The sequence below is a fragment of the Pelodiscus sinensis genome, chromosome 21, assembly GCF_049634645.1.
Source record: "Pelodiscus sinensis isolate JC-2024 chromosome 21, ASM4963464v1, whole genome shotgun sequence".
Classification (NCBI taxonomy): domain Eukaryota; kingdom Metazoa; phylum Chordata; order Testudines; family Trionychidae; genus Pelodiscus; species Pelodiscus sinensis.
This window is the reverse complement of record NC_134731.1, coordinates 6,168,426-6,196,299: the sequence shown is the minus strand read 5'-3', so window position 1 is coordinate 6,196,299 and position 27,874 is coordinate 6,168,426. Positions and strand designations below refer to the sequence as shown.

General features: G+C 40.5%; 1 protein-coding gene across 7 annotated transcripts in view; it reads right to left on the bottom strand.

The window, feature by feature from the left end:
* The window catches only part of BRIP1 (BRCA1 interacting DNA helicase 1), a 250,280-nt gene that overhangs the window by 161,727 nt on the left and 60,679 nt on the right, over positions 1-27,874 (bottom strand). For all 7 annotated transcript variants that reach the window (XR_012897052.1, XR_012897053.1, XR_012897055.1 and 4 more), the window contains exons 12-15: positions 24,778-24,932; positions 23,677-23,848; positions 23,424-23,564; positions 21,349-21,510 (exon numbers count right to left, since the gene is read on the bottom strand). Coding sequence is in view for 1 of the 7 variants with exons in the window: in XM_075904714.1 (XP_075760829.1) it covers positions 21,349-21,510; positions 23,424-23,564; positions 23,677-23,848; positions 24,778-24,932 (630 nt within the window). In the remaining 6 variants the exon portion in view is untranslated. The remainder of the gene's footprint in view (positions 1-21,348; positions 21,511-23,423; positions 23,565-23,676; positions 23,849-24,777; positions 24,933-27,874) is intronic.

Here is a 27,874-nt window from a genome sequence, read left to right as displayed (position 1 = left end):
TTGAGGACAGAGATTGTATTTCTAGTTACAGAAGACTTGTTGTCTAATTCAAGTATAGGTTAAACCTCCCGGGTATCTAGCACTCTCAGAATCTGATTGGTCCAAAAAGCAGGGAATTTGCCAGACCAGAGGAGATCAATGCTGGCCCCTCTGCTCCCTTCTGCCAGCTGGCTGGGGCTTGCCTTTGCCACCCAGAGGTCCACTCTTCCCTGATCCCACAACACTCCTGTTTCCAGGCCTCCGGTTTTTCCCAGTGAGTGCTCTAGCCCCAGGGGAGTTTCCAGACTAGGGAGTACAGATTAGGGAGGTTTAACCTGTAACATACTGTACATAATCACTAATTCCTGTCTCCAGCCCCCCATGCTGGATTTAATATTATCAGGTTTGCTCTTCCCGTTTTATTCCCCTCTCCTCAGGTACTGATCTGAAAGATGGTTGAGGGTATAAGCTCCTATTACACCCAGTGATTTTAGACATTGCAGGGGGATAACTAAAATAATGTAATTTTTCACCATATTCTTCAGTTACCTCCAAGTGAAAGAGAAAAGCTGAAACTGCAGATATCTTTACATTTCAGGAATCACAAGATGATGTGTAAAGGCTACCCTATATCTTGCAGGAGTTATGTCACCCAATGTCGCACTGTATGCCTGAAAAGTATTCTGTGCAGTGGGTACAATGCCCTGAAGCAAAGTAGTTACACTGCAGAGCCCAAAACTGTTAAATGAGGAAAAAATTGAGGCTAAAACCAGTGAAAGTAAAGATGTTATGGGTTATTTGTGTGCATGAAACCATGTATGGAAAAAGTGGAAGCCGAGATAAAGATTAGAGAGAAGTCTACCAACAAGGAGTCTTGGAAAAACAATGGACAACTAGCAACAAATTCCATCTCTATATCAGGCACAAGAGTAGCTTTAAAGTCACTAAAACCCTAGCTTCTTTGGTCACCTTTTCTGTCCTCAAAACAAAGCCTCCTGTGCCTGGCATCAAGTATCAAATTAAGATCACTTTCCTAGTTTTATTATGCTTCTAATGGAATAAGGCAAAAGACACAGCTTTAGAAACTGGCAATAGGCCCTCTTTTTCAATCAGCATTGACCGGAAAGGGGTCATCTAATCAAGCTCTCTGAACCACTGGAAAGAATCCAGTGACTTCGGTGGGCATTGGATCAAGTCCTTAGTGCCAGCCAAGAGATACATAGCACTTCTTACATATTGTTTAGTTACTCTTCTATCATTTCACTCTGCTTTTGTTTAGATAGTTACACAGATTTTGGGTTAGCCAGTATGATAGCTTAATATTCCAAAAAGCCTTTTCTTTCAGATTTCTTTTGTACTTAATATAATTGTATAATTAAGGCTACACTTCCATGGAAAGAGAACCCCCTGCTCTCAAGAATAATGAGAAAATGCTATGCAGAAAGTGAGCACCAGAATTTATTTACAAACATATCTCTAGTTTACCAGCCCATTTAGATGCCTGGCTAACTCACTCTCTGCTAGATAATTTTCTGTCCCACTGCCTAATGTTCTTCAGTCTTGGACATCAGCCATAAATATGACATTTTAAAACAATCACGTCATTGCCTACGTTATTAGAGATGTTAACAGACTATACAGAGTGAAAATTATACATAAAGCTTTTCCTCAGCATTTTCTTACAACACTTGTCCTAAAAGATAAAATTACTCTAATATAACATGCTGGGTTCAAACAAAGGCATCCCAACCTGCCACACAAACATGTAAATAAAGTTACATATGCAAATACTTCTATTTAAGTCAATGGCACTACTAACATAAGTGGAGTCATTTGCATGCTTTACAGCTGTGGTGTTCAGCCAGTTCTGAAGCAGTAGCCACTATAGTGAATTAGCCGCACACAACCATCCAAACAGCTACATTGTTCAAGCCAACTAGCCACACTCAACCAGCCAAATAGCCACATGTGGCTAGCGTGTTGGACACCACGGCTTTAGAGCTTGCATGATTGTCCCCAAAAGTGTTTAGTGACTAAACATCAGCAAGCAAGATGTTTTCACAGGAACAGGGGAGGGAAATTGTTTTCTTTTAAAGTGCAGAAGGAAAACACCAGCCAGCACATAATCCAACCTAAATTATCCATTACAATAAGTAATTATCAGGTTCCCAAACAAAAAAAATCTTAAAGTTCTAATGTGACCGCGAATACTTTGACTTCAAGTGTGAATGTATCTAATTTTCATCTTTAATGTCCAAAATTCACCTTCTGACTCCACAAACTTAATGATTTCTCATTTCTTTGCATCTCACAAAGAGACACTGTGGAATGTTTATCTTTTATCTGGATATTGTCATTTTACTGTCTTAAACTTCTTAAAACAAGCATCTCACTAGGGAGGAAATCAGTCTGCATCAGACCTAGTGGGAAACTCTGCATTTGCTCAATGTCTATGGCTCTTACACAGTTCCAGATGTTCCGCATATTATTAATGTACTAACTCAAAACCTCTTTTTGAAACTTTAGAATGTGCAAATTGCATTAAAACCTCTTTGCCCTCATTAATGGTATTGTTACAATCCCACTACTCTGGAAAATGTTTTTTGGCATTTGTTTAACTTTGTAATATTGCCATTTACTCATTTTAACAGCCAGTGCTCAAATCTTAATGCTTTTAATAGACCTAGTGAAACAGACTACCATCTTTTGTAAATTTATCAGTGTAATTCATTAAGTAAGTAAAAGTTGTCAGAAGGTTTTTTATCTTCTTTATTTTTGTCACAGTTAGGAATAAAACAAGGCATGTTTGTTAGGTTTATTTATAAAAATGATGTGTACAGTGGTTGTAGGGAGTGCCTCTGATTAATCCAGTCAACACCTTTCCTTTTCATTAATAGATAAATTTTAGAAGCAACTGAAAAATGTACCATTCTCCTTTCAATCTGTCTATAAATCCAACTGCTGCTTCTCTCTCAAAAAAATTATTTCTACATAAACCCCCATGAAAAACAAAGAATCTCTCAAACTGAGAAGAAACAGACATTCAGAATTAACACCAGAACTGTATTCTTTACTCATCTATATACATAGGAATGGCCCAGTTGGTAGCATATTTACACCTCTGGACCAGGAGACAATACGCTCAAGACTTTCACTCATATCAAATGCAGATACTGAAGTTCAACACCAGAGGAAGGGCAATATTGCCCAAGGTTAAATCAAGGTCATTTCTACTTCTCCCTGGTGACAGCTTAGACAGAATTTAAAGATTCTCCTGGTCTTTTTTGGAAGTAGCAGGGGGATAGCCCCAGTCTTTTGGCCACCATTTCCTCGTGTAATAAAACTAGTTAACATCTTCAAGGCTGTTTGCCAAGAGATGTGTACTGCTGCCAAGAATGTAATGACTGACATTGCCACCCTTACTTCTAGGCAAGGGCACCGTTTCATCAGAGTGGAGAGGGGGGAGGGGAGGGGGAAAAGAGCAGCCATAAACACTGGGATGCAGCTTGGTTTTCTTCCTGTTCCCCTGATGATCTGGGAGCAAGGGGAAAGTACTTGGATTTCATGATTTACTCCTCCTCCTCCTCCCTTCACCAGCCAGGAGTGAGAGGCATGCACGGGACAGTCTATTGTAATCCTAACAATAGACAGGGCTGATGAACTAAAGCAATGTTTATCACTTTCATTGATCAATATATCTGGCAAAGTATGAAAACCACCATTTCCATGAATGCTATTTATTCAGTGTCTACAGGATCAAGCCATAGAAAAAAGTCCAAAAGTTTGTAACACATGCTATACTAACAGAAAAAGGAGAAAAAGGGAGAAAAAAACTAAAGTTATTTAACAAAGAAAATAAAAGAGCAAGCTAAAGAGGTCCTCGGCTTTGAGCTACAAGATGTATGATCCTGTTATAGAAATTTAAACATAAACCTTTTTCTATAATCCATTCCAAGTGAACCTCAATAAGATACCACCCCAGAACTTGTTTACAATGGATATGCAAAAGCCAATATGGTTTTGTGAACATTTTGAAACTGTCCTATTCTGTAATTTCATGTTACCATGACAACATTATGGTCTCAAAAACAAATAATCATCACTCTCCATATATTTGAGGGTTGCTAATGAAGTGAACATTTTATATAGTCAGAATGAGATACTTATCCCAACTATTAGTTCCAAATTCCTGATGTACTAGTTTTACATGGAACATTACCCTCACAATGTAATGACTAGAGATTAAGAAAACAGTTTAGATTGTGCTCATTACTTTGAAATCAGTAGTGGCTGCTATAGGGAAATGGTTTATTCATCAGACCACAAAGGTATGTCTAGACTGCATCCTTCCATCGGCAGAGGGATGCAGATTAGGCAGGTTGACATTGCAAATGAGGCAGGGATTTAAATTTCCCACGCCTAATTTGCATAAAAATGGCCACGGTGTTTTGCCGACTCAGCACTTTGTTGGCAACAAGTGGCAGTCTAGAGGGGGATCTGTCAAGAAAGAAATCCTTTTTCGACGGATCCTGTAAACCTCCTTGCAGGAGGCATAAAGGATCTGTCAAAAAAGGCTTTCTTTCTGAACAGATTCCGCTCTAGACTGCCACTTTTTGCTGACAAAGTGCTGAGTTGGCAAAATGTGGTGGCCATTTTTATGCAAATTAGGCACGGGATATGTAAATCCCTGCCTCATTTGCAATGTCGACCTGCCTAATCTGCATCTCTCTGCTGACAGAGGGATGCAGTCTAGACATACCCCAAGTGTCAAGACTGAAAAATGCTGGGGGATGCTTGACTCCCAGCTCTGCTCTGGCCCCACATCTGACTCCACCCCTTCTCCAAGATCCCACCCCTGCTCCACTCCCACTCCACCTATCCTCCAATTTTTCCCCATGGGTACTTCAACCCTGCAGCATCCATGATTTTGGCAACTATGTATCAGACTCAAAGGTGTGAAAAGTAATTAAACAAAGCCTACACTGAACATAAAACACGATCCAAGTCTGGACTCAGACAGACATCTTTCCAAAACCATTTAGTGGAAACCTTGATAGCCACAAAGAAAACATTTTTCTACATACTCAAATGTTTTCTCACTCGATTCTAAAACACTATATGCAACTACTGACATCAGTAGCAGAAACCAAATTTTTCTTAAATCAACATTTCAAGTCATACAGTCTTTGGCTCTCAACGGTGCAAGTCTTTGCACTTAAAAGACCTATAGAACGGGACTGCATGAATGTCCAATAGCAAAGTGCTGAACCAATTTCACTCTCCCTGCTGCACAAGAGAAAAAAGTTTAATTTTTTAACTGAATGTGTCTCAGAAGAGAAAGATTTTGTTTATAATTTTCTTCTTCAGTAGAAGCATTCATTATGAATAGCTGGCAAAATCAACTAAAATTTTAAAAAAATCTTTCTTGCAAAACTCTACTCGGATTATTCCCATTAGAAAATTATTAGATATCTGTTCTCATGCAAGTGAATACAATTATCACTTTATAAGCCAACACTTTTCTCTAATTTTTTTCATTTTACACTTTATCTTCCTGTCTGAAGACATTTCTCCCAAATGGACACTGTTCACAATCAAGATATGAGATATGTAATGTATCAGCTGTCTATAACTGAGGAAGCTGAAGGCCAAGTCTTCTCTCTGGAGTCAGTCCAAATTTCTACTAAATTATAACACTTCAAAGAAGACCTATGAACAGATATAATGACAGAGACTTTTGTTCTGATCAACCACTAAAATCTCCATTTCTTTACTAGGGAGTTTCATGGTAAGATGCACTGGGTCTGCAAAAAATATCATAGATTAAAATCAAGATGCAAGACCAATATGTGCTGTAAAGATATTGCTGCAACTTGATTCCGCTTCTAAGATCATCTGGTTTTTCAAAATGCTATATAAGAAAAGGATAGAACTCATGACAAGTTTTAACAAAAAATCCTCTTAAATAATGTCAGACTATTAGTCAAGATACAGGAAAAAGACCATTTCAAACCTTGTTACAACTCCATTTTAAAAGTTTTAATCAAAAAATTAATAAGTCAAATTTCCAGAGTACTGGTGAGTTGAACATTTGTAAACCTTGTTCAATGAACTACCTATAAGGGAATGAATCCATTCTCAGAGAGTTACTGTATCTCCTACCTTTCCCACTGTATAAATTCCAAGTAATATGCCTAAAAATTGCATTTGGAACATGAGGTGGTGTGAACTTTCAGAAAAATCCACACCTTCTATGAATTGCATGTAACAATATTTTTATCTTTATATTTTGGTTTCAAGTTTAATTCCACCTGTGGTGATGACCTACAAGTGTGTTTATTAAATCCATCTGGTTAAGGAGATTACTATTTCAAGAACTGAGCTGGGCTCAGGATTGGGTAACCTTCTAGGCTTCTTCCTGATGGAACCAGAGTTCATTAGTTACCTATATCCTAGAAGTAGCATCAGTTACTTCCTTTTTCCTCCTATTACTTTATCTACCGTATTTTCCGGCGTATAAGGCGACTGGGCGTATAAGACGACCCCCTAATTTTCTAGTTAAAAGACTACCGTATAAGACTACCCCCCCTTAAGAGGCCAACCGGCAGCGCCCCAGCGCCCCTCCGCCTCGCCGGCTTTGCTCCTGGTGTCCCTGGTCTGCTGGAGACGGTCCCCAGCAGACCAGAGGCACCGGGAGCAAAGCCGAAGCGGCGGCGGGGAGCCGTGCTTCTGAGGCTTTGCTCTGGCAAAGCCTCAGAGGCGCAGGACCCCGCCACGGCTGCGGCTTTGCTCCCGGTGTCCCTGGTCTGCTGGAGACGGTCCCCAGCAGACCAGAGGCACCGGGAGCAAAGCCAAAGCAGCGGCGGGGTCCCGCGCCTCTGAGGCTTTGCCAGAGCAAAGCCTCAGAAGCACGGCTCCCCGCCGCCGCTTTGGCTTTGCTCCCGGTGCCTCTGGTCTGCTGGGAACCGTCTCCAGCAGACCAGGGACACCGGGAGCAAAGCCTCTGAGGATGCCGGCAGCGGGGCAGCCCAGGCGCACCTGGGCTGCCCCGCTGCCCGAGCTCCTCCGCGGCTTTGCGAAGCCTCAGGGGAAGCCGGCAGCGGGGCATCCCAGGCGCGCCTGGGCTGCCCCGCTGCCGGAGCCCCTCCGCGGCTTTGCTCCGCGTCTTCCTGGTCTGCAGACCAGGGAGACGCGGAGCAGCTTTTCTCGCCCCGGAGTACACGGGCGGCGGGACCGCGAGGTCCCGCAGTGTGTGTCCTCCGGGGCGAGAAAAGCCCCGGCGTATAAGACGACCCCCGATTTTTGGGGGATGTTTTTTTAGCATAAAAAGTCATCTTATACGCCGGAAAATACGGTATTGTAAATATTGGCAATCATTATTCTGATGTATTGCTTCTTTTAAAAACTGTAATGCCTGGTAAGGAGCTAGATGCATATCAACAGGGAAGGGACTGTTCCTTTATGATTAAGATACAATGAGAAACGTCTCTAGGCAAGCCTTATCAGAAAGATCTCAGTCCAATGGAGACTAAGAGAGAGATGTAGTATTCCAGGACCTGAAGGGATGTAGGACTCCGTTTGTGCCAGAGATTTTTTGTTTGTTTTGTCTTTATATTGAAGTTGTTAGTATTCAGAAAATAAAATTATTGTTCAAATTGTTAATCTGAGTCAATATATTATATAGTAGGAGATCTGGATCTATCACACTGTCCAACAGTTGATAAACATGATTCTTTTAAACTGTTTAGAAGAACAAACGAGTTGCAACACCTTCTACATTCTTTTCCATTCAAAAAACCACCATCCCAAAACAAAAAAAAAGGATCAACTGCTGGAAATTATATATGGCTGAAAGGATCCACAGTATAACACAGGATTGGTGACTTTTCTAATACAGTTTGAACCTCTCTAGTCTGGCGCTGTCTGGTCCCCAACATCCATGCTCTGGCATAATTTTAGTTAGACAGATGTCCACTTATGAGTGTGGCCAAGTTTCCCACGGTCCCATAAAGTTAGTTTACAACCACCAGTACTGACTCTCAGTGTTCTGTGCGGTTATTTAACTCTGATTTACCCCTAAATGTTTTCTAAGAGTCCAGTAAGCAATAGTAGTGCCACTAAGTGTAAGCATGGTTTTTATGCTTTATCTACTTACTTCCTTGTGCCAATCTAGTACAAACACTAATACTTTGTTACAAAGGGAGCTTATAGGCATTGGCTAGGCATAGGCTTATATAGGGTGTATCAGTACAGTCATGTTTTATTAAGCAGCATTGCAAGCATTGTTCTTCTTATTCGCCTCAGTGAAATGAAAATAAAGAGAGACCCACTTGCTACACCATATTGACCTCCTGTAGTTCGGCAAATTGTCTGGTTTGGCACCCATCAAATTCTGAGGTCTGGACTACAAAGGTTCAACCTGTATTTTCTATTCTACTTGTATTATGATCACTACTGCTTTTCCTATTGATCTGTCAAGGCAACTTAATTCCATAGTAACAAAGAGCCTCAAAGAACTTTCAATTCTGTATTGCGACACACAGTAATACAACTGCCAGGAATATTATAACTAAAAGGCAGAATTATGGGGTTTAGATAAAATAATTTTGAGGCCTGAATCAAGTTCAATTTTTAAGAGACTCACAAGAAAAAGAAAAACCCTAAATTATAACATTTTTAGATCAGAACCCATAACATCGCTGAAATCTCCTCTACACAGTACACATAGCTATTTGGTAAAGTGTACTGTACAGTACACACCATCACCCTACAACTGTCAAGCAGAACCTTGCCAGACCAACTGAAAAGTTAAAACATATTGAAAAAGGTTCTGGATATCACATGGAGAGGAAATATGATTAAAGTCTGAATCAATGGAAGACATTTGCCATAACGAAAGGTAAAGGAAGAAATCAGAAAGAGAAAAACAAAAATATGTATTATGCTCAATTAATTATTAATTTTCTTTTTACTGGTGAATCTTTTAAACTGAAAAACTCAAAACACAACAACTGTCTTTTTAAACATGATTTTAAAAGTTAAGAATCAACATTCAAGGGAAATCAACACTGGCTCATAAAAAGAACTAAAATATTACAACTTATTGTAAAAAACTCCCAAAGAAAGGTCAGATAACTCATCATGATGGATCATCACTAAAATTTATAAGCATTAGCATTCTTCTCCTTGCTGGGTACTTTGACTTTGATATGACACATATTGAATGAATCATCTCAGATGCAGGCACCAGGCAAGATATATCTTAATGCAGACAGGTCGGCGACATGAACCCTAATGGCCCTTATCTTAATCTTGTTTAAAAGCATCTTAGATTTCTGAGTAATCTTTTCACTTTCTGATATTCTTTTTTATAGAGTGTTTTTGCTAGAGTTGCTACTGATTTTAACATAAATGCATTTTTGTTGCATAATATCATCAGTTTGTTTTCCAGTAATGTATTAGCCTTCAAAATTGTGTCTAGACTTGCATTTTAATAAATGTAAAATTTATCCTAATTCAAAAATACTTTCAAAGTAAAAGCAACAGAATTGTGATTGTCTATATATCACTGCATGTTCTAAATATAAGAATAGGATGTGAAGCTATGAGATAACTGTGTGCAAGATAGAGGCATTGTTTCCATCTTATATTTTACTATACTCCATTATTCATCTGGCATTTGTTTTTTAATAGTGGTTTTACTGAAAAAGGCTTGTTTTCATTTATTTAAATACTACTAAAATAGGGTAAAAAACCTCTCTACTATTGCTTTCTCTCATATTATATGTACTTAACTTACACAATGTAGAAATAGCAATTTTCAAGCAGTCAGCTTCATATATACAACAGACTAGACCTGCTGTAGCAGTTGCTTTCATAAACTTTAAAAAAAATACCACTGCAAAAATTCAAAGAAGAGTTCTGCAGAATTTAAAATTCTGTGATTAGAAATAGCAGCAATTCTCTGACATTTTGCCAGTTCTTTCTTAATTAGAGTGAGTGCAAGTGGAACATCGCAAATGTCAACTCTGTCTCTCTCAGGAAGCAAATCTACTAACTTAAGGCTCCTAAAGAATCATAGAATCATAGAATAATAGGACTGGAAGGGACCTCGAGAGGTCATCGAGTCCAGCCCCCCGCCCTCAAGGCAGGATCAAGCTCCGTCTACACCATCCCTGACAGATGTCTATCTAACCTGTTCTTAAATATCTCCAGAGAGGGAGATTCCACCACCTCCCTTGGCAATTTATTCCAATATTTGACCACCCTGACAGTTAGGAATTTTTTCCTAATGTCCAATCTAAACCTCCCCTGCTGCACTTTAAGCCCATTACTCCTTGTCCTGTCCTCAGAAACCAAGAGGAACAAATTTTCTCCTTCCTCCTTGTGACACCCTTTTAGATATTTGAAAACCGCTATCATGTCCCCCCTTAATCTTCTTTTTTCCAAACTAAACAAGCCCAGTTCATGAAGCCTGGCTTCATAGGTCATGTTCTCTAAACCTTTAATCATTCTTGTCGCTCTTCTCTGTACCCTTTCCAATTTCTCCACATCTTTCTTGAAATGTGGCGCCCAGAACTGGACACAGTACTCCAGCTGAGGCCTAACTAGTGCAGAGTAGAGTGGCAGAATGACTTCACGAGTTTTGCTTACAACACACCTGTTGATACAACCTAGAATCATATTTGCTTTTTTTGCAACAGCATCACACTGTTGGCTCATATTCAACTTGTGGTCCACTATGACCCCTAGATCCCTTTCCGCCATGCTCCTTCCTAGACAGTCGCTTCCCATCTTGTATGTATGGAACTGATTGTTCCTTCCTAAGTGGAGCACTTTGCATTTCTCTTTATTAAACCTCATCCTGTTTACCTCTGACCATTTCTCTAACTTGGTAAGGTCATTTTGAATTATGTCCCTATCCTCCAAAGAAGTTGCAACCCCACCCAGTTTGGTATCATCTGCAAACTTAATAAGCGTACTCTCTATCCCAATATCTACATCATTGATGAAGATATTGAACAGTACGGGTCCCAAAACAGACCCTTGAGGAACTCCACTTGTTATCCCTTTCCAGCAGGATTTAGAACCATTAACAACAACTCTCTGACTACGGTTATCCAGCCAATTATGCACCCACCTTATCGTGGCCCTATCTAAGTTATATTTGCCTAGTTTATCAATAAGAATATCATGCGAGACCGTATCAAATGCCTTACTAAAGTCTAGGTATATGACATCCACCGCTTCTCCCTTATCCACAAGGCTCGTTATCTTATCAAAGAAAGCTATCAGATTAGTTTGGCATGACTTGTTCTTCACAAACCCATGCTGGCTATTCCCTATCACTTTATTACCTTCCAAGTGTTTGCATATGATTTCCTTAATTACCTGCTCCATTATCTTCCCTGGGACAGACGTTAAACTGACCGGTCTGTAGTTTCCTGGGTTGTTCTTATAAAAAGAGATCCAAGGGAATGTCTACACTGCAATGAAAGCCCAGACTCAAGCCTGTGCAACCTAGGGGGTGAATCAGTGTTACACTGGGATCTAGGGTCCAAATCCTATTGCTTTCTTGTGTGCACATGGGCCACGGAAGTCCGCTGGGTATATCCAGGTTCCCACTGACACAGGAGCATCATGGCAGTCAGGGAACACTACTGCCTAGCCAAGTGCACACTCAGTTCCTGCTCCTCTTGTGGAGTTAGCAACAGCTCCTGCTCTGGCTCCACTTTGCTGCTGAATGAACCTTGCCTGGAACAGGGAGCAAAGCTGCCAGGCGGGAGGTGGTTCCTGGCTGTCAGGATGTTGGCGGAGAGGGTCATCCTTCTGCTGGCCTCGCTGAGTCAAGGACTCTGCTGATCCCCTTCCTTGGAGGGCAGCTGCTCGGTGCCACTCTACCCCCGGGCTCTAGCTTCCAGGCTTTCCCTGCCTTCCTGGGCTGTGCGCGCAGACACACCCCAAACCTGACTACAGAGACAAGGGGTTGTCCTAATTATCCTTGGAACAGGTGCACATAGACATTTTCCTGCTGTTGTGACTTAACCCAGAAGTGGAGAGCCCAATTCTCAGATTAAATGGCAGTGTAGTATAAAACCTTCTCCAACTCCAACCCCCCGAGACACCACCAAGTGAGCTAATTATGCAGTGTGTACACTCTTTATGGGCACCTGACTCCCATCACAGTAAGGAAACAGCAGAGCAGTAGAATTTTCCCACAGTGCAACCTATTCATTCGGCTAGAGCAGGGTTGGGCAATAATTTTTGATGAGGGGCCACACCAAGATTTTGGTAATGGTCAGGGACATTGTTCTACGGAGGAGGTACAGAGTCTGGGACATAGGTTGGGTGCAGAGAACTTAGGGAAGGAGACTGGGGTGCATGAGAGGGTGGGGATTCTGCAAAGGAGTCTGGTGAAGGAGGGGATTGTGATCTGGGACCAGGGACTCAGGTGCAGGGTACAGGAGGAGGTTCAGGAGAGGAGTCTGGCCTGTGAGAGGGTGGTGCAGGATTTGGGAAGGAAGAGGAGGGGTGATGCAGAGGGTTTGGGGGTTGAGCTGGGGCTGGGAGCTGGGGGGACAGAAGGGCTCGGGTGCCATAGACAGGCTGTGGCTTGGAAGCACTCACTTGGGTGGCTCCCAGCTAGCAGCCCTGCAGGACCATGAGGCAGGTTCCTTGGCTGCCACAGCCCCAGGCTACTCAAAATGGCTAGCTGCTCTCTGTGGCTTTCTGCTCTAGGTGCTGTGGGAAGGAGGAGGGTTTGCACGCTGCCTCCGCCACCAACAAAATCTCTTTGCTCCCATTAGTCCCGGCAGGGGAGTCTGTGGGCTGGATCAAGCAGCCCCAATCCAGTGGTTTGGCAGGCCAGACCCAGACTGCGGGCTGTATCTTGCCGTCCCCTGAGCTAGAATGTAAACACTAGGATGGAGGGGAGCACTAGACACTCTGGGATAGTGTTACTTTGACTCTGGTCTTTGCTCTGCAGTGCAGACACCAGAGCCCTCTGTTTGAGCATGGGTTAATGGATCTGCAGATCCTAACAGAAAATAAATTAGAGTTGCACTTGAGTCATTCCATTTCTATTGTTTTCTTTCAGAGGGAAGTACTTGGCAATTACACATCTTCCCAGGGGGCTCTCTCCTGTGTGTTAAAGCAGTTTTTATTGTCACGTCCTCTTAAAGCACTTATCTAAGGAAAGGAAAGGAAAGGAAAGGAAAGGAAAGGAAAGGAAAGGAAAGGAAAGGAAGGTGGATAACTGCAAAATAATTTAGGCTACTTTGCCATCAATCTGTTGATGGTATATTTTCTCTGAAGCTTGAATGATAGCTAGATGACTGAAGATCAGTCTGGATAAGGTAGAAGAGATGCTGGTGGAAGAGCAGAACACACTGCTCCAGCTATTTACTGTGGATATAACAGTGCATTTGTGGCTTCCTGATAGATTTCTGAAACAATCTCTATGTGCTCTTGAAGACCTTTCATACTTAACTAGTTCAGAATGTAGCTCACCATCACCCATTTTGCTGATGCTCTATATAGAGTCTGTGGCTTCAGAATGGTTTCTGGACACAATCAGGGTGCTGTTACATCTACAAGTGGCTTGAGTCTTGGCTATGTTATGAACTATGCCCTATTCCAAGACCTTAGAGAAAAGTTCCTAGATATTTACTCTTGTGGATTGCAATTAAAAGCATTTCTCAATGAGGACTTGCAAGCAGCCACAGTCTTGAAATAGTTGCTCCACTGACCAAATGGAGAACAGAAAACCCCCTGTTTGCTGAACATCGTGTTTTTGCTTCAGGAAGAAGATTCAAGGAGTTGGACTCTCATTTATAGCTTAGTGTCAAGTTGACACTCTCAATGCAATTTTGTTTGAAAATGTTTTTAAATTATGTATATGTTTAAAGGCTGAGAGATGTACATTTTTAATATAAAAGAATGTTACTCCTTTAGATGACCAGGAGGAATGAGGTCATTGTACTTCTGCCATAGATGTTGATTAATCTTGCCTAACTGGTTCATTGGGACTTCATTCAAAAATAGCTCTTTCAGCTTGGAGCATGAACATCCAGAATGAATGAAATCATAATCAGTAGTAAAAGGCATAGATGACAAATATATTTCAATTTAATTTTTCATTGTAAATATATAAGCTGTATGCTGAGCAATGAATATCCATCGTGAAGTCTCCACTTTCCATTGTTCACAACTGACCAAACACTAAAATCTTACATATGTTTGAAATAATTGTGTGTTTCATCACAGATTTATATATATATGCTCAATGTTTTGTTAGACTAGCAGTATACTTTCTGTACATGCATAGTGTTCTATCACCATGTGTCAGTAGTACCTTCAGGAATGAAAAAGTGTTTGTTTCTTTTAATATATTTATATTTACCTTCTCCGGGCAAGAATCCATCACTTAAGGAGGAAGAATCAGAATAAAAAGTATTTATACACAATTTTCAAAGTAATACTGGTGATTTATATGAATAATTTCTGTAAATTAGTTGTCAAATATATAAAGAAAACATTTTCAGTGGGATACTATAAGATCTTTTAACAAGGAAATATGATACAAGATAGGTTAAAGAATGAATCAAGTTTGACAAACTAAATAATAAAATGTATGACTTTCATATTTGTTCTTTTATTAGTCCAGTCAATATGACAAAGTATATGGAGTGGGGGAGAAAAAACACAGTTAATATTACAGGCCTGGAGAAATATCTTCTCTGCATGTCAAAAATGTTTTACTATGAATTAGTTTGGGCTCAAAATTATACATACAGGAAAATCTTTATAGTATGGTGGGGTAATGTCCTAGAGATCTGTGTTTCTTAACCTTTTTGATACCAGGGACCCATATGCTGCCTTCCTAAATTGCCAGGGAGATCTCAGGGATTGGTGCTAGGTAACAAACTGGTCGTTGAGAAACACTGCTACAGATTCTAAACATTTATTTTTAAAGGCCAGTCTTGAGTGAATGTGGGCAAATCACCATCACAATCCCATGAAAGTAGGAGAAACATCCAAGAGATTCTGGTGTCTCCCAAAGGAAAGTCTACCTAAATTGAATACTTGCAACTGACAGAAAAACTGAGGATTTTAATGGATGCTTTTTGCACCTGTTAGCACTGGAAGCAGTAAATAACTACCATGCTAGTTTCTATAGCAACAAGCATTGGTCATGTAAATTTCACCTGAGATGTTTTATCAGCAGCAAGTAGCTTCCTCTCTGTATGGTTAGTTTAATGCAGTCTTTGATTGGCATCTCTCCTTATTAGCACATTAAAATTTTCAAAGTTGTTCTGCAGGTCAAGGCACAAGAAAACTGTGGAATATCTTTTCTGCTAGACTTTTTGGTGATCTGGAGTATGTCACTGGATTTCTTGACACCTCAATTTCCACAGCATTCATTAAAACAGTTGTAAAGTAATTTGAAATCTTCAGAGAAAAATTTATTTTAGAATGCTAAGTAGCACATTATACCTTACTCCTAATTATTTCTTTCCAGACTAGGAAGTTCAGGTGGTTTCGTTTGCTCCACTTTTGACAGTTTTTATTCCTGAAACCATGTAAGAAAGGTGCAACACATGGGTATAGATAACAGACTACTGTACTACTTATTTCCTGGCTCTAGTCATTTGACATTGTTCACAGTGAAAAACCTGCATCAAATAGCATGGTTCCTTCATCTTCCAAATCCAATAACTACTTTTACAACATCCATTCTTTACACTTATACCTGAGTGTTAAATCAGAGCTCCAGAACTCTCCCAAAAAAGGCAATATGCGGGTATTTTATAAGCTCTAATATTTGGAGGCTAGTTTCAGCTTGGCACCTTTTCTAATATAAAGTACACATTTAAAATGTTAAATGAAATAGAGAATTGCTTTTGTGGGAAATTAAATTAATTCCATTTATGAAGTAGCAGCTACTGATGATTTTCTCTTTGAGAACTAACAAGTACATTATCAGGTTTCATTAATAAAGATACATGCACATTTATTGAACAAATCACATTGCCTTAAATGTCAGGAGTTTTAAAAACATGAGGTCAAGAGTGTGCTTGTTTGAATCTGGTCACCATTTTATCAATTGGAAAAAATGAGGTAATGACATTTGTGACAAAAAGAGGAGTTTCAGTAATATTTGTATTATTCCCCAATGCACCTCAGTTTCCCTCTGTACTTTGTGCTACTGTACACTGAGGGGAAAGGGAAAGGGCAAGATGTTAGACTTACATAGCTGACTGGCTGGTAACAAATGAAAAGGGCCTTACACATGCAAATTCAGATGAGACAGTGGAAACACCAACAGCTGGGAGAGTCACACCTGCTGGTGACCAAAGGCCAACAGGAGGAGATTTTTTCCTTACCTCTCAATAGGGAAACAGAGCAATGGCCTTGCACTAGAAAACAGTGACGGGTGTCCATGCCATAAACTGGACTCAGAGACACAGCACCTCTCACTTGGGCCTGACAAAGGCAGGGACAGAATGGAAAACCAAGATGGTACCTACAGACCCATGGCTCAAGAGATCCCTGGTGTTGGGCATAGGGGCGGCCCGTCCATATAGGCGAACTAGGTGGTCGCCTAAGGTGCCAAGTTAAATGGGGCGCCAAAATGTGGTGCAATATCGTTGAGGGGTTTGGAGGTGGGAGTGCCGATTGCACGGTTCGCCTAGGGCGCCAGTTGCTGGCAGCTCATCTAGGGCCGCCCCTGGTTGGGTACTATGTCTTAACCTTTGCTTTACTATGTTAACCTGAGGGCTACCTCACACAATATTCTGTTGACTAATAAACCTTACCCTGTTCTAAAAAGGCTGCATGGAGCTGCTGAAGGTACTTGCAGACGTACATTGATCCCTGAAGAGAGTAAAAACCTCTGAACTGTCATCTCCCTCAGCTGGATTCACTGGGCAGAGTTCATGGGGAGAAACAGGAATCCTGGAGCCCAAAGGTTCTATCTTGAAGGCATTGTGGATACATAGGGTACATCTACACAGCCATAAAAGGCAGGAAGCACCTGCTCCAAGTAAACTGACTTGAGCTCCCAGGCCTTAAGCTGCAGTGCCAACAATGACAGTGTAGAGCCTCAGAGGGGTTGCCATTTTAGTTTGTGTCTGCAACATCTTAGGGTACTTCTACACTTGCTCCCTAGTTCGAGCTAGGTATGCAAATGTAGCTGACCAAAATTGCTAATGAAGCGGGGATTTAAATATCCCGCACTTCATTAGCGTAATCTCGCCCACGCGTTATTCCACTTGGCAACTGATTCGTACGTACAGTACTCTTAGAGACTATGTTCAGGCTAGGCTAGAACTCAGGCTCTGAAACCCAATAGGGGGGATGGCAGACCGCAGGCTCTAGCCCAAGCATCTACACTACAGTTATTAGTCCCACAGCTCAAGCCCCATAAGTCCATGTCAGCTGACCTGGAATCTGAGACTCAGTGCCAGTTTTTTTCATTGCATTGTAGTCATACCCTTAGCTTACCTATTAAGGAACAGTTGGATCCCGTGGGTATCTGGCCAACTAAAAGGGTACTTTCAAGGTACTGTTTAAAAGCTGGGACATAGGACACATCCTATGGTTCTATGACAATCCTATCAGAATTATTTTAAACTCCAAAAAACAGATATTTACAAAGACATGAAATATAAATACTATGTTAACATGAGTCAGATTTTAAATGGAGAAGTTGGGACATTTAATTATGTTTCCCACAGCAACTTGAATTTAATCTCTTAAACATATCTAATATTTTGTTTCATTATGTGTGGGGTCATATTTTAGGACTTTATAAACAATATATGCACAGGGCATTACAGTTATCATAAAACAAGTAACTTTTCTAACTTTTTTACATTTAGTATCATAACCATCCATGGAGTGTGAGCTCCTGATCAACACTCATATCTATTTATTTGTGTTTTCATTCATTAAGAAGTGTCATAATTCTAGGAACACAGACCACATTTTTCCAATTGTGGGGCTTAAAGGCACTGACGTACAAGAAGCCTAATTTTCAGAAATACAGTAAGCATTCCACCCAGCCAATAGCAGAGTTCTGTGGGAACTGAGAAAGCTCAGTTAATGAGCTAAAAATGAGCCTAGACCAGTGTTTCTTAAACTGTGTTCTGTGGCACACTGGTGTGCCATGAGGCAGTCGGAGGTGTGCCAGAGAACAACAGAATTCAAAATGGCCACCCTTAAAGGGGCAGGCAACCTTTTTTCCTTAATTTTTCCCCCAATTTTTTTTTGTTGTCTCAACAAAAAAATCCTTGGTGTTCCTCATTAAAAAAAGTTATTATTTGGTGTTCCTCGGTCTTAAAAAGTTAAAGAAACACTGGCCTAGACAAACTATAAATTCACTAACAAAACTAAAATTAGAACTCAACAAACACCTCATCATATCATTCAAAAAAAACTTCTTCCTTCTGGTTTAACTTAATCAAGCTAAAATTCTAATGAATGAATCGATATTACAGTATGCCTAGATCCCAAAACTCAACCCTCTCAAGCCAGTAAGAAAAAAATATTCACCTCTCACTGCAAACTATGCACTAGAACTCAAATAAGAATTGTGTTGGCCCTCAGCAAAATTAACCTACTGGAAGAGGAAACATGATACCCCACAACAATGCTTTAGCAAGAAAACATGATCTTAAAATGTATTCAAATAATACCTAATATAAATGATGTAATCAAAGGTTGAAGAATATTAGATTTACTATACCAGATACAGTCCATGAAACCTAGAATCTTGCCTCTGAAAATCATTATAGAGAACCTCTGAATGCAAACTGGCAATTATGCAGTGTTGTACATGAGGATGAGGGAAGCCTCCTCTTAATCCTGTGCAAACAAGTTTACAAAATCTAACATTTTTCTCCATATTTTGACCATATACATTTCTCAGCCCTACAAGATAGCGCAATGCAGAATGGAAATGACATAAAAGGGATAAAAGTAGAGCAATATAGGAAATACAATTTGAAAATATCCTTACGTTGTTTGGAATTCATATTTATGAATTATTTCATTAGGTCCATGGAAGTACCTCCACAAAGGAAAAATATAGAGGGTATAACTACACCACAGTATAACACCCATGTCTGGCCTGGGTAATCTGACTTGGGCTCACAGGGCTTGGACTGTGGGGCTCTAAAACTGCACTGTAAACAACCTGAGCTCATCAGGAATTTTGTTCAGTCTTACTACATATGCCAGTTATTACGCGCATCTCAGGTACCGAAGCATTATCAATTAAGATCAGTATTATTCTCAAAACAAAATCTTTCAGCAAATATCTTTTGTTTATACACATAAGAAACAGCTTCTACACAACATTAACAGTACCCTGGTCAAGACTGTTCTACATAAATACATCACAAACTGAAATAATGCCTGAGATTCAATTTTAGATCTAAAATAAGACAATGTAAAATTTATTTTCAGCTTACTAGTCTTGCACATTTATTCATGTGGTTTTGTGAGTTAGAATGATGGATAATTCATAGTCTGCCTTTTTCTACTAATTTCTTATTGTGTGGTCTAATGTGGTCACCTAATGGCTATTCCTGTAACTGCACTGATGGCTGCAGCTCTTTATAAACATCAGGCAAGATAAGGAACTGGTATTCCCTTCACTCTAACAATATATGTAATATGTGTAGTGTGTTACACAAAAGGATATTTTCTTTTTATCTATTCCTTCAGGTTTTAAAATACTCTCTTTCTGGTGGGACTTCTGACAAAGTGGTCAGAAATCTTGAACTGCATAAGTGACTCCAAACAGATGCAGTTTTTCCAGTGATACCAGTTTTGATTTTTAAAAGGTTTACATTAAACCATGGTTGATTTTAATAAATTGTTTATCACAATCCAACCACAGTTACAGTTTGATGAAACAAACAGACCTGTACTACTAATTATACTCAACATTTGTACTATTGTTCTTCTGATTTAAGTACAATAAGAACTATGGGAAAAGAATACAAATGCTTGTTTTTTATCACTGTGGTACAGTTTTAGCCATATGATACATCCTCTTATCAACTAAATTTAGCAATACGTGGTCTGAATTAAAAAAAATAATTTGGGACAGGAGGCTTTGTGACATTTTGAGATGATTCAATAAAACCTTGCTAAAATCCATATTGAAACGAAACAATAATAAAAAGATATGAAATGGCTGTATATTACATACAAACAGCATGAAAAGAAAATACAAAAAAGACACCCTAATTGCTGAATCAATTCCTATGACAAAGTTGCCTTTTAGGGTAGGCAGCTGAACAATAAGTTTTTTAAGAAGTGGTTTTAAAATACTAGACCATGGAGACAGTTTAACGAAAATCAACAAGCATCTCATCTTTCTGCAAAAAAGAGATGGAAATTTCTTGCAATACCCTGAACAAACCTTTTTTAAGCAAGTTAAATCTTAATGCATTAAGTTTACGTATCACTCTGGGCCAGGGATTGTAAGTAATTCCATGGGGAAGGAGGAACATTGTGCAGAGTGATTAAGCAAATTCACACAGGTTGCAACACGGCCCTAGAGGTATTACCATGTGGAAAGACTGGCATATACTGGTTCCAACTGGATTCTCTAGAGATCCCCCAGACAAGAAAGGACTTTTGGATAAATAACCTGATTTTAACTTGACTCAGGGCCTTCTTTCTGATCCAACAAATTAGCAGGACCCTCCATCCAAATGGAGTGCTGCAATCCTCATGGAAGTATTGGAAGAACTGATGCTGATTAGCACCCGTGTGGATGTGGATGATGATTTTTAGTAAGCTTAGTAGCATGCACATAGGTGCTTTCATTGTTTTTAATATGTTTTCATCTTTGTTTAGAGCCTTTGAGCAGAAGACAAGGCAGGTCTGCTAGGCAGTCTGTCTTGCTGGGGAATTCCCCAGCACAAGCAGGCAATTGCTAGTCTGGAAAAAGAAAAAGGTATGTCTGCCAAAAAATGCAACAACAGGTGAGCTGGAAGCCTGGGAACAGGTGTCCTTGCTGGACTTTGAGACAGTATAGGCGAAATTGCCCTAAACTGTGACACTTTCTAGACAAGGTTTATTTTCATACTTAGCACCCTTTTTAACAATTCCAAATGCACATAAGCACACTTTTAAATGACTGATCAAAACATCAGTGCTCCTATTATTCCCATAATGGAACAAAACATACTGTTCACACAAACAAGTTTGTAACCAAACTACAGGATCCAAGCAATTCCAATATGGACATTGCTGTTGTCTCCATGTTGATATATAGGGATGAAAAATTACAAAGAAATCTTTAAATAGGATTTTTAATAGAAATAAGAATATGAATTAAAATTTCCTTACCTTGTAAGAAGGCAAAAAACATAAGACTCCTTGGCCAACAGTTTGACACACTGAAAGCAAAAGTGCTCCCACTTCATCCTGGAATTCAAAGGTCTCTGTATGCTGGAATGTGGCACACAGCTTCCGACCCTTGGGGCCTGCCCCAATGGTGCCAACCCAAACCTGTGGTATTAATATTTCAATGTTATATACATATTTACACCAAATGAATAGGGAAATATAAAAATTGAAGTAAATAAAATATTATTATTTCTGAATAAAATTAATGCTAATGAACAAGAATATAAAATTAATAAACAGAGGAAATAAAGAAAATCAGAGTGTAACAAGTCATCAAGATGTGAGGTGTGGTTACTAGTTGTGTTTATTTTTTAGCTGTACTGGTAAAATAGTATTTTCCTAATATACTATTATACTAGAAGTTTGACATAGCATTGCTCAGGTCCTTAACTCAATTAATTGATTTTGTTTAAAATCAATGCTCTGGGGTGGGACTGGGGGTTCATGGTTAGGATGCAGGCTGCCTCGGGGAAAAAGGACTCCCCCAGCCGTCTGTCATCATAGCAATGATGCCTGTGACATAGTGGGGGGTACCTTGCTGGTTGCTATGCTGGGCAGTGGGCTGTGGGTGACCTCCGCTGTCTGCAGCACGGCCCAGCAGGCAGGGGATGAGTCATTATGCAAGGGGGCTCCGAACCTGTCCGACCAGTTATCTCCCAGGGAGCGGAACAATGGGAAGAAGGCGGAGTGGAGCCCTGGCTGGGGGCAGGGCTGGAAGAGAGTGGTAGTTTTCGGTTTGGAAGGCAGGGGAGTAGGATCTAGGGAGGGGGGTTGGGATTGTAGGGCCCAGCTACCCCCCATCTTAAGGGGGAGCACTGAGGCCTCTTAGCCCCAGTTCCTGTAACCAGATTACATCTGTGCTGTATCCTGGAGAAGCAATAAACTCCCTCTATTCTACTATCTGGTGGAGTCTGTTCATGACACTACGGGGGTGTAGGAGACGGGGGACCCCGACGCGCCATCACACCCTCAGCCAGTGTCTTTAACCTGTCTGTTGATTCGGACTCTTCTGCATGGCTTTATGAGAAGCAATCCCATTCCAGGCACATCCCATTTTCCTGGCACAACCAAACCCTTACTTTGGTTTAAGTTATAAGAGGAAGCTGCATAACAAATTTGGTGGTCCTAGATTTTACCATGTAGGAGGATTCTTGAACAAGCAGACTCACTCACTCACTCATGCACAAACTCTCTCAAATATATAGTAAAATACAGGACTATGTAGCACTTTAAAGACTAACAAGATGGTTTATTAGATGATGAGCTTTCGTGGGCCAGACCCACTTCCTCAGATCAAATAGTGGAAGAAAATAGTCACAACCATATATACCAAAGGATACAATTAAAAAAAATGAACACATATGAAAAGGACAAATCACATTTCAGAACAGAAGGGGGAAGCAGAGAGGGGGGGAAGGAAGGTAATGACCCCAACTACCTTACCCATTACAAAGATAGCTTCCCCAATTATCACCTCTAATACCATTAGCTCACAGACATCTACCTTTCCCCACCTCTAATATCATTAACTCACAGACATTTACCTTCCTTCCCCCCCCCCCCCCCGCATTCCCTTTCTGTTCTGAAATGTGATTTGTCCTTTTCATATGTGTTCATTTTTTTTTTAAATTGTATCCTCTGGTATATATGGTTGTGACTACTTTCTTCCACTATTTGATCTGAGGAAGTGGGTCTGGCCCACGAAAGCTCATCATCTAATAAACCATCTTGTTAGTCTTTAAAGTGCTACATAGTCCTGTATTTTGTTTCAGCTACACCAGACTAACATGGCTACATTTCTATCACAAATATATAGTAGATATTGTATGTTTCATTTAAACATTTTGTTGCCAATTTTCTCAACGCAAGTAAATATCTGGCTTTACTTTTCCTTTTCTGAGTTATAGAAATAGAATAAATCTATATGGTCCTCATTTGAACTTGCCATTTATTGCTTATTTTATAGTGAATATCATTGAAGTTTCAAGAATAAAAGCAATGCTTCAAACATTTACCTGTGAGTTATGAATAACATGATTTGCCTCAAGTTGGATAGTAAACTTCACACCAAGTTCTGAAGAAAACGAATCCATTGGAGAGAGCGTACCAGATGTTAGAACAATTGTCCTGACACTGCCACTCAAGTCTGAAAAAGCCTAGGGCAAATAATTTGGTTAAATCAGTAAAATCAGTACAAACTATTATATTTGTATTTTTGATCAAAAAGGGTTAATAAGGAATTACTGGTTCATTTTGTACTTGGCTTACCACAGCTGGATTCAAGCACCAAAAGTTAAGCATATGGACTGCAGTTTTCTGCCGGGAACTCCTTTTATGTTTTGGTTGTACAAAGAAAGAATTTTTATCTGGAATATCAAGTTGGTTTTCATTTGTCCAAACATACGTTTGTTGCAAAGCAATTCTGTAGTCATCTGCAAATCTGTATAGAAATAAATTATAACCGGTAAACAGATGTAACTTGCATTTGTGTTTGTTAAAAATATATTTCATAAGATCGGTCATGTGGGTTCAACGCATTATACTTTGAAAAAGCAAAACCAGTGTTGACACAATGTGGTTCCACCGTAAGCATCCGACCAAATACTCTACAAAACTCTGCCTAGAATAAAACGAGCTGGCAACTGTGGCACCACATAGTAAATAGAAGAAGGTATTCTACACTAGAAACAGAGAATATGATTTAAGAAGCAAGGTTCAAAATTTATGACTTTCTATTTAAAAACCTATAAGAATCCCTATAATCACTAAGCCATGTATTACAGAATTAATTCTAAAACAAAATATTTAATAGCTAGAGTTGGCTTTAATAGTGAAGATATCAAAAGAGCGGCATAGAACTCTTTAATGATAATTGAAGCATATACTGGAGTTTGGCAACATGCCAAGAAAATATTCCAGTCTGGCCTTTAGAGAAACCAAAGTCAATGTTTTAGATATATAAAAAAAATTAATGTGGAGATATCAACCTACTTCTTACCGGATGTTTACCCACATGAGAAATATTTTTGGCACTATCTTGTTTAATTAGTAGTTTTTGCCCAGGAGAAGCCTGACACTGAAATAAATAGCAGAGGTGCTGAATAGTTGAGAAAGAGACAACTTGGCAAAGAAGCAGGAACATGTTTGCACAATGCATGCCTCCACTCTGCTTGGCTCCTAAATTCTCTTTTTAATCACATGCACCAAAGCTACCTAAATATCTTATGGAAAACATTTATATTTGCTATCTTTTCATATTTATATAAACAATCAGATGTTTACAAAAATGCACACACTTGCAATTTAAACATAACTGCTAGAAAGAAAAAGAAAAAAAATCCACAATTCAGGCTATATTTTTCCACCAACCTGTTGTTATCTTTGAAGAGATACTGCAGAACCATGAATAACCCTTTTAGCACAATTTGAGTAGCAGGGCTCACAATAGGAACCTGAATAACCTCATCTCCTCCAAGAAAATTCGAAATATTTTCTTCTTTTTCAAGGACAGCAACAAAATGTTTCTGCAACAGGCAAACTCATTAATATCATTCCAAAACAAATGCATATACATCTGAGGTCTTCACCACAGTATTTTAACACAACTTCTTAGTTCTTATTTCAGTGCTTTCAAAATGTACTGTACAGAAAGAAAGAACAGGCTGAAGTATGCAGTTAATATTTGTTAGACTGTATGCAGATGGTCAGTAAAGGCAGAACTAACTCACTACATGGTTACTCTGAATACTTTTATCTGATCAAACAGAATAGAACAAAACACAACAAAACGAGAGGCATGCATGGCAAACAAGCACTTTCCCCATGCTCCCTTAGCTTCCGGAGAATGGGATCAAAAGCAAGCCACATCCTGGTGTGCACAGCTGCTGACCTCCACCCATGGTCCTGAAGTTCTGCCCTTGCCCCTTACCCTCCCGAAATTCCACTCTTGAGGATCTGGCAGCTCCCTTTGGCCACGAGAGCCCCCTCGCTCTGTGGATGGGCAGGGGATGGAGGGGACAGGAGCTGAGAAAGCAGCGCAGGCGAACAACAGGCAATGGGACCAGAGAAGCTCCAGGCCCTGCAGGGTCTGCGCGTCCCTCAGCCCACGCTGAAGCTGACAACCTGCAACTGTCCACTGGAGTCAGCTTATAACAAACGGGTCAGTCAATTTTTACTATTTTTCCCCTCTTTTTTGAATATGTCACCCATTCTTACCATTCAAACACGATTAGAGTGGAGGGAAGGATTTAACTGAGCTAGCAAAAATGGATTATTTGGGGGAGGGTGGATCCATGAAATTTTAATAGCTTGAAAAGGGGTCTGTATGCTCAAAAAGGTTAGGAAACATTGCTCTAGGGCAGTGCTATAGGACACTGCCAACCAGCTGACTGTACAGTTCCTTCCTGAAGGAATACTCAGACTGAGTGGAGGCGAGTGGGATTTGGAATGGACAACACAACTCGAAAAACAACAGTTATGACGGACAGGTAACCATTTTTTCTTCTTTAAGTGACTGCTCATGTCCATTCCAATACGTGACTCACAAGCAGCTTCCTGGAGGGCCGGGAAGGAACAGAACCTTGGGCACATCAGGTCGTGGACAGGTCTATACTAAAGACGGTAGCAAGTACTCGATTACTCAACTACTTGATAAGCATAAGCTTATTGGGGTAGTTGAGTAGATTACTTGACTATTCGCTTCCCCTCTTGCTGCCTCTGTATGCTGTCTGTAGTGTGTGTTTGTGGGTTACTTGCTGTGTGCTGAGCTTGCATCTGTCTGTGTGGTTGGTTGGTTTGAAGGAGCGTGTGCTCTGGCTGGCAGTTGGAACCTGTGACCTTCTACAGGTTTGAAATCTAGAAACCTCTGTTAATTGGCTGAGCCTTAGTCAGGAGGAGGGGCTATCAGGAAAGCCTGGGCTTTATAAAGCAGTAAATCAGTGACCAGGGGCAGCAAACAGGGAGTTTTGAGAGGGATTCTGGAAGGGGCGTGGGAAGGGGCCAGGGTACACTTGCCATTCTTTAGAGTTTAATTTAAAGGTTTTAATCAAAACTTCCTGATTTAACTAGAAACCCTATCAATAACCTAGGTAGCTGTAGGAGAGAATGTAGGCAGAAGCCCAGCAGCAGAGTGGGGGCTATCCTGTTTATTGCGCTCAGTGTAGCATTTATGATTACCTGCCCTATGGGCAGGTAGCATGTGTGTGCATTCGGTGCAAGGAGCTCCTGGCCCTCCTAAACCACGTACAGGCTTTGGAGGCCAGGTTGGCTGAATTGGAGGAACTGAGGGAGGCAGAGAGGTACGTAGATGAGACTTCCGGAACACTATAGGACTGTCCCACCTCCGGTCAGATGGCCCCTGTGCTGTTAAGGAGGATGAAAGGCTAAGGGAAGGAGAGCAGTCAAGGGGAGCAGAGAGAAACCTTCCCATAGCCGGGACCCTCCTTCCAGATGTGGGGGGAGGGAGCTCCAGTCACTAGGAAAAGGCAGGTGTTAGTAATGGGAGATTCGATCATTAGAAATGTAAATAGCTGGGTTTGCGATAACCAGGAGAACCGTATGGTGACTTGCCTGCCTGGTGGGAAGGTTGCAGAACTCTCGAGGCATCTAGATAGACTTATGTGTAGTGCTGGGAGGAGCCGGTGGTCGTGGTACATGTAGTTACCAATGACATAGGGAAGGGTAGCAGAGACCAAATTTAAGGTGCTAGGAAACAGACTGAAATCCAGGACCTCTATGGTGGTAGTGTCAGAAATGCTTCCAGTATTACACGCAGGGCCAGGTAGGCAGGCAGAGCTTCAGAATCACAATGTGTGGATGAGACAATGGTATAGGGAGGAGGAGTTTAGCTTTATAAAGAACAGGGGAAACTTTTGGAATAGGGGGAGCCTATACAGGAAGGATGGGCTCCACCTAAACCAAAGTGGATCCACACTGCTGGCACTTAACATTAAAAAGGCCGCAAAGCAGTTTTTAAACTAAGAGATGGGGGAAAGCCGATTGGTGCAGAGGAGCACGTGGATCGGACAGAGACATCTCTTAGAGGAGAGTCTATTGATAGAGATTCTCTAGGTTTTAGTCAGGAGGAGAGGATGAAAGAAGATAAAGTATGGGCCAGATCAGACGAAAAAAAGAATCTGACGTCAGAAAAGGGCAGACAAACGGTGACAGGTTTTTAAAGTGCTTGTACACAAATGCTAGAAGTCTAAAAAATAAGATGGGTGAACTACAGTGCCTCGTGCTAAAGGAGGATACTGATATAATAGGCATCACAGAAACCTGGTGGAGTGAGGACAATCAATGGGACGCAATCATTCCGGGATACAAAATATATCGGAAGGACAGAACAGGTCATGCAGGTGGGGGAGTGGCACTATATGTGAAGGAAAATTTAGAATCAAATGAAGTAAAAATCTTAAATGAAACAACATGTTCCACAGAATCGCCATGGATAGCAATTCCCTGCTCT